The 12,500-nt window shown below is 48.4% G+C and overlaps 1 protein-coding gene across 1 annotated transcript; it reads left to right on the forward strand.

Annotated features, from left to right (window-relative positions):
* The first annotated feature begins 4,907 nt into the window (after nt 1–4,907).
* Serpinb1 (serpin family B member 1) lies at nt 4,908–12,387 on the forward strand. The gene is made up of 7 exons (XM_004628404.2): nt 4,908–5,037; nt 5,840–6,016; nt 7,660–7,797; nt 8,513–8,630; nt 9,511–9,653; nt 10,116–10,283; nt 11,885–12,387. Exons 2-7 carry the CDS (start codon nt 5,849–5,851, stop codon nt 12,281–12,283), a joined length of 1,134 nt encoding a protein of 377 aa, XP_004628461.1. The 5' UTR covers nt 4,908–5,037; nt 5,840–5,848; the 3' UTR covers nt 12,284–12,387.
* The last annotated feature ends 113 nt before the right edge of the window (nt 12,388–12,500 follow it).

A 12,500-nucleotide genomic window follows, 5' to 3' on the forward strand; every position in this document is an offset into this window, starting at 1 on the left:
TCTTCCTAGTGGTTAATTGCTGTACAAGACGCAGACATGATATCCTATTTACAAACACTATTAGAACAAATCCCTCTCTTCATTAAGAGAATGTAACTATATATCTGTCCTAACCATTTTGAATACACAGATACAAAATGGACATTCATCTGTATCCCCTTTTTTTATTTAGTTCCGTCATTTGAATATTATAGGTGTGTGAACTCAGCAAAATATTCTAAAAGAGTCCAGTAGTCCATAATAGTATTGGGTCTTCCGCTTCACTGGCAGGGTCAGAAGTTGTTGACCTGAGTCCCCTACAGCTCAACATAACAGCATGGCTTTACTTCTTATACTTCCTGTTGCTTTGATGTGTTAAAAACACATAACTGAAGGGGCTGGGGAGATGGCTCAGTAGAGCAAGCGCTTGCCTGGCAAGCACGAGGGCCTGAGTTCAATCCTGGTTTCGAAAAAAAAAAAAAAAAAAAACCCACTAAAAACAAGCCTAGAGGACTGGGGTACAGCTCAGTGGGGAGCACTTGCCTAGTGTGTGTGAGACCCAGGTCACCCCAACACTGCAAAAAATAAAAGTCAGTAATTATTTAGGCAAACATCAAATTATTTTCCTTTACCATACTAAGTATAGGTCAGAGCATACAAAACTACTGCTTTAGTTTATTGTTTTTGTTCTGAGTCAGAGTCTCACTATGTGGCTCAGGCCGCCCTTGAGCCCACTGCCACTCGAGCTGGTCTGGAGCCCACGGCAGTCAATCCCGCTGTCTCAGCCTCCCGCGTGCTCACATTACAGCCAGGCACCTCTTGGCCTTTTCCACTTTGAAATGTTTCTAATCACTGAACTTGCAATGGATTACAGAAAACATTGTTTATAATTTGATTGATGATCTAAAATACAACATTATCTAGACAATACAACCACAAAAATCAGTTCCTTAAAGAATCGTACCTAACATGTGTTAGAATGGTATCTACAGCATTTACAAAACACTGCTCTGAGATTTATAATCCAAATAAGCTCCAGATGATTAAAAGTGCCAAAATTTACTTATTAACAGTTTCTTAAAATGAATGAGAAACCAAGCTTATTCAAAATTGGATGCTCTTTGGGAGAGTGAAGGAGAAAACGTCAGGATGCTTGAGAGCTCTGTGTGCTGGGCTTGTCTGAGGGCCCAGAAGTCCGAGCGCGCATCACTCGCAGGAGCTGAGGGGCAGAAGGGGTAACCCGGAAATTCAGCAGCACCCCTGTGCATGGGTCCAGTCACCTGTGGTCACCAAGGCCCGCATAATGTCAAGTGGGAAATTCCAGAGCTAAACAAGCTCTCTCAGTGACATCTATGTGCCCTTCTGAGACCATGTTGGTGTCCTTGTTCCACGCTGTCCCTCTCTGCCCTGCCCAGGGCATGAATCCTCTGTTGTGCAGGTTGCCCCAGCCATATCCTGTGTGGACTGGTGCCACGTGGAGCATCATGGGATGCAGAAGTGGCTTTGGAGCTGAGGAAATGGCAGAGACTGGAAGAGTGTGGGGGAACATTCTAGAAAAAGTCTAGGCTGCAAAAGCAGAGCTCTAGGGAAGGGCCCAGGGAAGGCTCAGGACAGGAGGAGGGCCGTGGGGACAGCCTAGGTCTCCTTGGAGGTTGGCCCCCGTGGCTGTGATCTGGTGTAGGCAGCAATACAGACCACGGAGGCCATTCCAGCTGCATGGGGTGGCAGTGAGGGGTGAGGGACTGGGGACTGCAGGAAAGGCTGCCCTTCTTACAAAGCAGCAAGATTCTGCAGAATTGTGTCCCTGTCACTGTGCTTCATAGATAGTAGAAGTTGACAGCATAGAGCAAGGATTCTTGGGGGAAGAAATGCCTGGTGGAATATTGAGAGGGTCTGACTGCTCATCCTAAAATGTCTTACAATGGCAAGTGAAAGATGGAGTTTGTGATGGAAAGGGAGGTGAAACCTAGGAGATTTGGGGAAGATGCTTGCAAGACACTAAGTGTCTTGGCCAGTACCAACATCTGACAAAGAGACATGACTAGAGGTGTGACTAGAAGACTGCAAGATGGTATTAAGACAATGGAAGAAGGACTCCAAGGGCACCTTGAGCCTGTCAGGACTGCCACTCCCCACTGAGGCCCAGAGTGCAAGGCCTGATGGGAAGCTTCCACGGAGCCACTCAGGCTGCCAAGGGACCTGGGGCTGGCTGCCCAGGGTGCTGAGGGCCCTCACCTCTGCTTGCCATGCTCTGGTGCAACACTCCCTGTTCAAGTCCTCCTGATTCCCTGACTGCCTGACCAGTCCTCTGATAATCCTTGGTGGCACCTGTGTAATGCCAACACCATGGGCAAGCAGACACACGGACTGTAGAGCATGGCTGATCCCACCTGGATTTGAGAGGGTGCCTTGGACAGCCATGGATGGGTCCTGGGCAGAGATGGGCTGACCAGGGCAATGCCACCAGACTGGGGCTGTCTAACGTGCTGATGTCCACTGACACTGTACGGGCACCCAGGCCCTGTCCCAATGCCAGCCTGGGAAACTGCAGGCCTCGGATGACCCAACAGTGACCTGCAAGAGCTGCTTGTGGCAGTCCAGGATGAGGTCCCATGGAGCCTTGGACACCCAGCCCCTGGGCCTGCGCACCCAGAAGGTGGACATCATTATAGATTATTCCGAAGCACGAGGCTAATGTTTGTGATGCTGGGTTTTGGGACAGCGACTCCTTCATTCCAGCCTGCCACTCCCACTTTCAGTGTCAGATTTTCTCAGGTTCCTAGCAGTAGTGACTGTGATAACTATATTTATAGTATATGTCATAACTATAATAATTATAATTATTATTATAATAATATGCCTGGCGTCCAGTGTGCAAATCAGATAGGGACACGCTCTGGAGAGTGATGGCAGTCTGCGGCAGCTCCCCCAGAACTGCGACCTGGAAGAGCAAGCCTGTTGTGCACTGGGAGGGCTTGGGCCTGCTGGGGCGCAGCGGCAGCAGTTCATACATGCAGACATCATAGGCGTTTCTGTTACTACTATAGTAAGCGCTTGCAGCTGGGTAACTTGATGAAGAAAAGGGGGTTATTTAACTCGAAGTTCTGGAGGCTCAAGGGCTTCCAGATGAACAGTAATGATAATGAGGATGGCCTTTGTGCTGCCAGAGTCCCAAGGAGGACAGCACATGACAGGGACAGGCACCACCGCTTGGGGCTTGTGCACTCTCTCCTATGTCCTCCCTCCCTCTCCCTTTCCTCTCTCTCTCTCTCTCTCTCTCTCTCTCTCTCTCTCTCTCTCTCTCTCTCTCTCCTCTCTCTCCTTCCTCTCTGGTAATGGGTCATGGGGTCTCCATCTTCACAACTTTTCTACCCTAACCCATTCTTAAAGACCTCACCCCTAGACCTCTTACTCAGATCAAGTTTCTACACAGTAGGGGCCAGATTTCAACACAGCAACCCTCGGAGACAACACTCAAACCCTCTTCAAAGGACCCAGATGCCCCCAAGATTCACATGAAAACCGAGTCCTTGAGGTAAAAGCTTTAAGAGATGGCACCCTAACAGAAAGCAGTCAGGCGCAGGAAGGCTCTACCTGTGAATGGGACAAAGATCCTTGAGAAAACGGCGTCAAACTCAGCCCCAGCGCCCCCTCCCCACACTGAGGAAGCTGTGCATAGGCCCATCACCCGAGCAGATCTGTGGGTGCCTTAGTCCTGGACTCCCCAGACTCCAACACTGTGAGAAACACATTTCTGAGGTTTCTGCACTCATCAGCCTTGATCGCTCTGTTACAGCGGAACACAAGGGTTCAAACAGGCTCACCAGTCCTCCACTGTTAGAGGGCACAAGCTCAGGCGACGTCAGGCCAGCCAGACACCAGGGGACCAGCAGGGCGAGCCTTACTCCTCCTTTGGATGCCTGGAGTCCGCGGCTCAGAGATGGTTCCTGATGGCTCTAGGAATCCACAGCAGGTGGTCCACAGGGCTGTGGCTGTCATCTGGTCATGGGATGGCCGTCTTCTGACTGAGCCAGGACATGGATGTAGCCACTGAGTTTCTGACATTGAGGTGGTTCTCGAGTTCAATGGGAAACCTGGCACAGCTATCAGATCTGATTGAAGCACTGGGACTTAACTTGAGCTGGCTGGTTTATTGTATTGCAGTAAAACTGCCACTTTAGTTGGCTAGACTTTCTTTTTCTCAAACTATGGATAGCTTTTTTTTTTTAATTACTCATTACTGCGATCTTATTTTCATTAGAAACAAGTTACCAAAGTCAAAAAAACAAAATAAAACTCTGCAGACCCATTCCCATGCTATGGTCCAGGCTGACAAAATGACAGGATTTTTCTTTTGTCTCTTTTTCATGATTTGCAAGAAAGCAGAGTTTTCTGAACATGCAATTATTTTATACCTCAAAGACAGTGAAGTTTTGGTGTAATCTGGACATTTAGAGAGACACACAAGGACCTCACGAAAACATTTATGCCAGTACTCTTCCCGAATAATCTGGGCAGAAACTGCTCAGTTTTCAGCCTAACACCTCCTGCAGGCCTGCCTGCAGAGTCTGTGGAGTTTTATTTTGTTTTTTTGACTTTGGTAACTTGGTGGTGGCAAGTGGTCGGCCTGCAGCTGCGGTCTTTGTGACCCAGATTCACTGGCTGAGCCTGAAAGGCGGGGACACCGAAGCTGGTGCTTGAAGTGCTTTGGTTCTACCTATCCCGGTGGCCCTCTTTCTCCATGCGAGGGATCCCAGATTCACTCCCCCAACCCTAACATAGATGGGGTTCTCCCAAGAGGACACACTTGACAGTATCTCAGCCCTGCCACCTTAGTAATTAGGGCCTTACAACCAAGAAAGACCCGATGCCCTGAAGAGGGCACTGTGCAGAGGCTTTGCAAACCTCAGCAGCCGGGAAGGGCCCCTCAGAGGCACGGACCGCCCTGCCCCTAGGGGGCCTGTCCCTGTGACGCTCCCTCGCTTCCCCAGCTATAAGGGTGTGGACCCGGGCCCTTCCCCAGTCCCGCGCCTGGCAGAGCTCAGCGCAGAGCAGCCGGTAAGGGTTTGGGGGGACCCGGGGAGAGCTCCTCGGCCCTGCCCATCTCCCTGAGGGGGAGGGGCCGGCCGGGATCCTCAGGGCCCTGCGCAGCAGGACCTGGGCGCTTTTTTCTCTTCCTTCCCGGCCACCCAGCCTCAACGTCAGCTGGCACTAACGTTCTTTGTCTATAGCGCTCTTGGGGAAACTAAGACTCTGGGAACAGAGAAATGCAGGTGGGGGATAGTGGCCGGCTGCAGACCGGACCCTGGGTGCCCCTCCTCACCCCCACCCGCCTGGTGCCGGAGGCCTGGGGCAGCTGGGCTGCCACCCTCGCCATCCTACAGCATGTCCCTGTGCTTGAGGCTCCTGCAGCCTACGCTGAGTCCCCAAAAGGAAAAAGCTCTGCCCCTAACAGTTCCATCGGTGCTGGAATTTATTTGAGGGCACAGTAGGCCGCCAGGATTTTCTTTAGAGTGGGTTACTCTGATTCGCTAGGAGACGTGGTGGGCTTCGGGGGAACGTAGGCAAGGGAGTACCTGCTGACATGAATGTGAGCCTAGGACGAGAGGGGCAGATCCCAGTTTGCTTCTAACTGGGAGGTGTGGGGGCCACGCCAAGGCAACCAGCAGGTCTGGCCCCGCCTTTGTGGCCCAGGGAGAGCCTGCTTGTCCTCATGGAGAAAAGAGGGGATGAAGTACAAGTTCCAGGGTGTGTCCAGGGCGTTGGCACCCGCGCAGGAAGGGGCAGGGAAAGCCAGGCGGCTGCCTGGTTTGGAAGCGTGGGCAGGGAGTCACCAGGGCCTTTGTGTTGTGTGTGGCAGCCTTTCGCCATGGAGCAGCTGAGCACAGCGAACACCGCCTTCGCGCTAGACCTTTTCCTCTTCCTGTGTAAAAGCAAACCTACGGGGAACGTCTTCATCTCACCCTACAGCATCTCATCGGCCATGGGCATGATCTTTCTGGGGACCCGAGGCGACACAGCAGCACAGATCTCCAAGGTCAGCAGAAGCACCCTTCCTTGCCGCTCCCCACCACTGTGCGGTCACAGTTGGTATCCTCCAGCTCTTGTGGTGAGCAGCTCCCCAAGCACTGTGGAGCTGTGCCCCCCCCCCATCCATGAGCCGTCAGAGGCTGAGCAAGGCCCACGAATGGTCCCGTTTCCTGTAGGCTCTTGCTGGAAGTTGGGTCTACTTTGTGCCAGGCACTGGTTTTTGTTTAGCTGAGGGTACAGCAATGAACCAAGCCAGCAGGATCGTTGCAGAGTGCTGCTTCTGTCCCAGAGAGTCTTGGACAGCCCCCTGTGAGCCACCCCCTCAGCTGCTGTTTCTAGGTTTAGCTTTGTACAGGGTGACTGACTGCTCAGTCATGATATCTGATCTGTAGCATTACCTTTGAGCATGAGGGTAGGCGACAAGGGGAGGGCACCATAGTGGGCAGCTGGTGGTGCTGGTCACTTGGTATCCCAGGCTTCACACTACACAGGCCCTCAGCATAGCCTCAAGAGCTGTGGGCCAGCCAGAGTTCCTGAGCTTGGGCGCAGAATCAAGTCCTGGGCAGGGTAGTGGGTCACTCAGGAGAGAAGCAAGGACAGCAGGGTTTTCTTGATCTCCTCAGTGGGCACCGAGGACACAATAGTGCCTGACACTCTCAGATTCCCAGAGGGGAGCTGTAGGTCACGCTGGAGGCCTAGGAAGGAGCGTGACACTGGAGGTTTTCCCAACACTCCTGCACGCACGTCTCCTCGCACCTGCTCACCGGGAGGGAGCAGTGCTGGAGAGCTCTGTGCTCAGTGTGCAGATGCAAGCGCATGGAAGGCGTCACACAAAATCAACTTGTTTTTAGCCAGGTGCTGTCAGCTGCTTCTCACAGGGTTATGGCAGCTCCCATTCCAGGGCTTCCAGGAAGTCCATAATTCCACACAGAGGAGTTTTAAGGACTTTCCTCCCTCCCTGCTCCCAGTAACACAGGTGGATCACAAGGACAAGCAAACATTCCATATCTCCCAGAGATGTGGACTTTGGACACGGGTGGTTTTATTTTCTTTGTCTCCAAAGCAGAAAACAGCCTGAGACACACAAAACCATGAGGGCTTCCTCTCGCGTAGCCAGCACACAGCGAATTAAGCTGCCACCAGCGTGCTTACCTCAGGCAGTATTTTAAATAGCAAGCCAGGGATGCTGGCAAGAGAAGCAAAGCTAAAGTCCACAATCTGTAATGTCTTTGTGCTTGAGCCTCAGGGATGGTTTTCAATTTTTACTATTTATTTGTGAGAAATTTCAATAAGATTATATGTGATACAGAATATAAATACACTATTTTTGATCTGAGGGACACGAAAGCAGACATATAGTTATGGTTTCACAAATGAGAGTGGTTAGGACACTCACACTTTTGAAACTACAATTATTCCTAAAAATATTGTAAAATTCAATTTCTAATCTTACAATTAATATAGTTCACCCAGTCATAAATTCTATATTCCCTAATATTTCTCCCTCAGTGATGAATTAATATAGTATTGAGCTAGGGAATCAATAGTTAGAAGTAAAAACACAGTCATTTAATTTGGTGCAAGCAAATACTAAGGAATTTCTAATTTCAAAACCAATGGTTGCAGAAAAAAATATTCTCTTTATTTTAGGCTCTTCATTTTGATACAGTTAAGGACGTTCATTCAAGTTTTCAGAACCTGAATGCAAAACTCAATAAACGTGGAGCCTCATATGTTCTGAAACTTGCTAACAGATTATATGGCGAGAAAACCTATGCGCTCCTCCCGGTGAGTACTCCGCGCTTTGTGTTATCAACTTTGCTTCACAGAGTGATCTGTGTTCCAGGACAGCTTCAATATTTATCAACCCTCACAAGGTAACACAGAATGAAAGCCTATGGCAGCATGTCCATTCATCAGTGAAGTTGATAGTCTTTACACTAAAAGGAGTATGTATTAATTTTTTGTTCTTTTCCCTGCTGGGGCTGAGCCCAGGACCGTGTTTGTGCTGGGCAAGCTCTCTACTGCTGAGCTACTTCCTAGTTTGAGACAGGGTTTCGCTAAGTTGACCAGACTGGCCTTGACCTTCGGGCTCTTGTCGTGACTTCCTGAGGGCTGAGATTCCAGCCCTGTGCTGCTGTGCCTCCGAGTTCCAGAGTTCTAGGAGAACCATAGTGAATCGTGTGATCTCCTTCCAAGTGCAGTCAGCATTTACTTACTTCTGAAAATATTAGTCCAATGTTCAAAAAGAACCAGTATACTTTATAACATGCAAAGTTTAACTTAAACTTACCATGACTGAAGTGTACCCCTAAAAACAGTCAAGATAGTAGATTTAATGCAATATGTTTTTACCATAGTTTTCAAAAGTATAAGGGTTAGAATTTTTGTGTTATAATTGCATGAAAGCTTTTAGGATAGTCTCTGTTGCTCTCTGGGGTTTTGCTACCCCAAACACTACAGTATGAGTAGAAGTTGTTTGTGGCACGCTTTCTTTTAATAGGAATTCTTGGCATCAACTAAGAAAATGTATGGTGCAGAAATGGTCAGTGTGGATTTTCAGAGTGATGCTGAAAACACAAGAAAGACAATAAACAAGTGGGTGAAAGAAGAGACAGAAGGTGAGAATCCCGGCACCTGAAGCCTGTACTGGTCAGTTTTCTGTGACTGTAACACACCCCAGTGATAAGCAGCTTCTAGGGTGAGAAGACTCATTTTGTCTCACAGTTTTTGGCACTTCCATCTATGGTCACTTGGCCCTGTTGGTCTGGCCTGTGGCAGCACAGGGCGTCACAGTGAAAAGCCTGGTAGAGGAGGGAGGTCCCTTCCCATCACAGCCAGGTATGAAGTAAGAGAGGAGGAGACAGCTGTCCCACAGTGCCTTGGAGGTCACACCCCCAGGGAGCTAAAGACCTCTCACCGTGCCATCACTTAAGAGCTCTCCCTCTTCCCACTAGTGACACAGATGTGGACCAATCCAGGGCCTTCGCAAGACAAGGGTCCAAGCTGCTCTTGTCCACCCACATCCTGCCCCCTCTCTTCCCCCAGCCTCCTGCCCCTGACCTGAGCACACTTATATCAGATGCTGTCCCCTCTGCAAACAGTGACCATTCGCCAAACAATGTTCATTGTTTTTACCTGACCCTGGGAAAGAGAATTCTGCTTTTAGCCTCTGTGAACCCTCAGCTTGTTTTCATGACTTTTCTCTTCTTTCACTGTGCTGGAGATGGAGCCCAGGGCCTTCTACATCCCGGGCAAGTGCTCTACCACCGAACTACGCTCCCAAAGCCCACAGTAGCTTCTTTTCAAGTGTTGCTACCAAGCAGCCTGATTATATTCATCCTGGCCTGCCTCACAAATTCATTTATACAAAGCAAAGACCCCAGTTAGGCTTTCCTAACTTGACACAGTCGAAAGTGTACATTTGAATTGCATTCCTTGCTATGAAATTGCCTGGAATTACAACATGGAGATTTGAAAAAGTTCATGTTATCTTTTTAGGGAAAATTCCAGAACTGTTGGCTCCAGGTGTGATTGACGACACGAGTAAACTTGTGCTAGTGAATGCCATCTACTTCAAGGGAATATGGCAGGAGAAATTCCTGAAAAATGACACAACTGAGGTTCCATTCAGACTGAATAAGGTGATGTAGCTGCCCAAAGTTATTCTCCCCCCCCTTCCTCCTTCCTTTTTTTCTCATTATTCTTTTCTTCTTCCTCTTTCCCTCTTCTCCTTTTCTCCTCCTCCTTCTTCCTCCTTCTCCTTCTTCTTCTTCCTCCTCCTTCTTCCTCCTCCTCCTTCCTCCTCCTCCTCCTCCTTCCTACTCCTCCTCCTTCTTCCTCCTCCTCCTTCTTCCTCTTCCTCCTCCTCTTCCTCCTCCTCCTCCTTCTTCTTCTTCCTCCTCCTCCTCCTAGTCTTTTTTCCCCTCCTTATTCTTCTTTTCCTCTTCCTGCTCCTCCTTCTTCCTCTTTTGGGGGGAAACCTATAACCTCCAACACACTAAACATAGATAGCATCACTGAGTCACACTTCCAGCCTCAAAACTGCTCTTTGCTCTAAAGGAATGTGAAAGAATCATTTACATGATTTTTTAAAATCTATACAGAAAGACACAAAGGTTGTGAAGATGATGTCTCAGAAAGCAAGATTTCCGTACGGCTACATCAAGGACCTTAAGTGTCAGGTGCTGGAGTTGCCTTACCAAGAAGGGAAGGTCAGCATGATTATTCTGCTGCCTGAGGAAATCAAGGACGACACCACAGGCCTGGAGGAGGTACTGGCATGCCAGCTTCATGGTCTGGGTTTCCTTGGATTTTTCCTGTAGCTTGCGTGGTGGATGCTGCCGCTGTCGCTGCTGATAATGACTATCCTTATCTCTATTTTGAGGTGGCACAGATCAAAGCCAGGGCCCTGTGCATGCTGGGCAAGTGCTCTAGCCCTGAGTTGCACCTTTAGCCCAGAGGCCCTAAGTTCATATTTTCAAGATGCACTTTTGTGCACAGTCAGGATGAGGAACGGCTGAATGTAAATGAAATGTAACCTCGGAGAGTGGCAGCTCATGGAAAGCCTTCTGAATTAACTTTAAAGGAAAGTGTGATACAACAGGGATTGTTTTACTAGGGTAAAAGATTTACAAGTCCAAATTATGTTAGTCTACGGCCTCGCTTATTATTACACTGTTCATTCTTACCACAATTCATACGAATTGCGAATTAAATTCCCCATAGGTATGTTATAGGAAAATTATTTTGTGCCAAGTCAGCATCAGAGTTGGGCCTGTTTCCTAATGTGAATTTTGTATGCTGCTTCCATTATGCATACTTGAAAGACTGGGCCATCTCATGCCAGTGCTAAACCTCAGCAAAATTATGAAGACTATAGCTTTTCTTTAGTGTTCCTCACCTGCAGCGTGGCTTTGCTCTCTCCTTCCCAGCCAAACTTCGTGTGGGGAAAGGGGTTAACCCTAGTCATTTGCGTGAAATGTATTATTAGTATCAAAGGGTTCCTTTTTCCCACTGCACTCGTATATTACTTTTTCCTCTCGCTGCAAAGTAGAAGCCTCTGCCTTCATGTAAGGAGGTATCAGCTCAGTAGGACAAGAAAATGGTGGCTCTGCTCTGCTCCAAAAGTGCCAATAGTTACGCCACTGATATTTGTGTAGTGTGTATCACATGCCAGGCATCGTGTATACATCAACTCATCTAATGCTCAAGCAATGTTATAACAAGGCATGTTCAACTATTTTCCCACTTTAAATGAGGATCTCGGTCTAGTACCTAGTCTGCCTTTACAGTTTTACTAAGGAGCTAAAGTGATGAGCTGCAAGGAGGCGAACAATTAGCAGTTTGGAACAAACAGGAGCCTTTTTAATTTCCTTCACACCAATCCAATTAGGGTAATAAAGCCAGCACAGCCTACCGCAGCAATCCACTGTGGTAAGGGATTAGTGAGTCCTGAGTGCTTGGAGGCATGAAGGGCCAAGGGTGCGTGGTGCATGAATGGAGGAGGGAGGAGGGAGGAGCAGGTGGGTGAGCAGGGACACGTGGTGGCTGGGTCACTGGGTGGAGAGATGATAGGTCTCATTCCGAAGTCCCTGTGCTTGGTGATACAGAACATAGCTCTGCCCTACTTTACCAGACACCAGACAGGAACAAAACCCTCCCAATGGCATCTGTCTTGCCACAAAACATTAAGAAAAATTAGTAGCAGCTATTATTGTGAATCCATACATTTAAAGAGTGCTTTGATAAGCACTTGCCTGACAAGTGAAAGGGCCTGAGTTCAATCCCCGATTCCGCCAAAAAATAAAGAGTGCTTTGTTATTTTATTTATGTAAAATTGCTTTCACTTCTTTTTGCCTCACCTTAATTCCAGATTGAGAAACAACTGACTTTGGAAAAACTGCGAGAGTGGACTGATAATCTGGAGACCATCGAGGTCAACGTCCAACTGCCCAGGTTCAAGGTGGAAGAGAGCTACAGTCTTAACGACAGTCTCGCCCACCTCGGGGTGCAGGATCTCTTTAGTAGCAGAAAGGCTGATCTGTCTGGTATATCAGGAGCCAGAGATCTTTCTGTGTCAAAGATTATACACAAGGCCTTTATAGATGTGAATGAAGAGGGGACAGAGGCGGCAGCTGCCACAGCAGGCATCGCTGTCTTTGCCATGCTGATGGAAGAGATAAATTTCTTTGTCAACCACCCTTTTATCTTCATTATTAAGGAGAAGGCCACAAATGCACCCCTGTTCATTGGCAGGTTTGCCTCCCCCTAGAACAAGGAGACCCTGGAAATACGAGGTCAAGCCTAGAGCTGGAGCTTTATTCCTGAGCTATTAAGGATGCCAGTGTTTGTTTACCAGTAAAGGCAGCCAGAAACAAATCTTTAATTTTCTTTGTAAATTCCTCTCTATTGGCTTTATATAGGTATGTATTTCAGCATAGAAATCTATTTTTCCTTTTTCATCCCGAAAGAAGGAAAGACAGCCCCCT

Source organism: Octodon degus, unplaced genomic scaffold (assembly GCF_000260255.1).
Source record: "Octodon degus isolate 3935 unplaced genomic scaffold, OctDeg1.0 scaffold00023, whole genome shotgun sequence".
Taxonomy (NCBI): domain Eukaryota; kingdom Metazoa; phylum Chordata; class Mammalia; order Rodentia; family Octodontidae; genus Octodon; species Octodon degus.

Bases quoted from the DNA above. Each gene is read 5' to 3' on its own strand.
- Serpinb1 (XM_004628404.2), top strand. From the start codon at position 5,849: ATGGAGCAGCTGAGCACAGCGAACACCGCCTTCGCGCTAGACCTTTTC. The intron at 8,631-9,510 runs GTGAGAATCCCG...TTATCTTTTTAG, and splicing joins GGTGAAAGAAGAGACAGAAG to GGAAAATTCCAGAACTGTTG. The intron at 9,654-10,115 runs GTGATGTAGCTG...AAATCTATACAG, and splicing joins TTCCATTCAGACTGAATAAG to AAAGACACAAAGGTTGTGAA.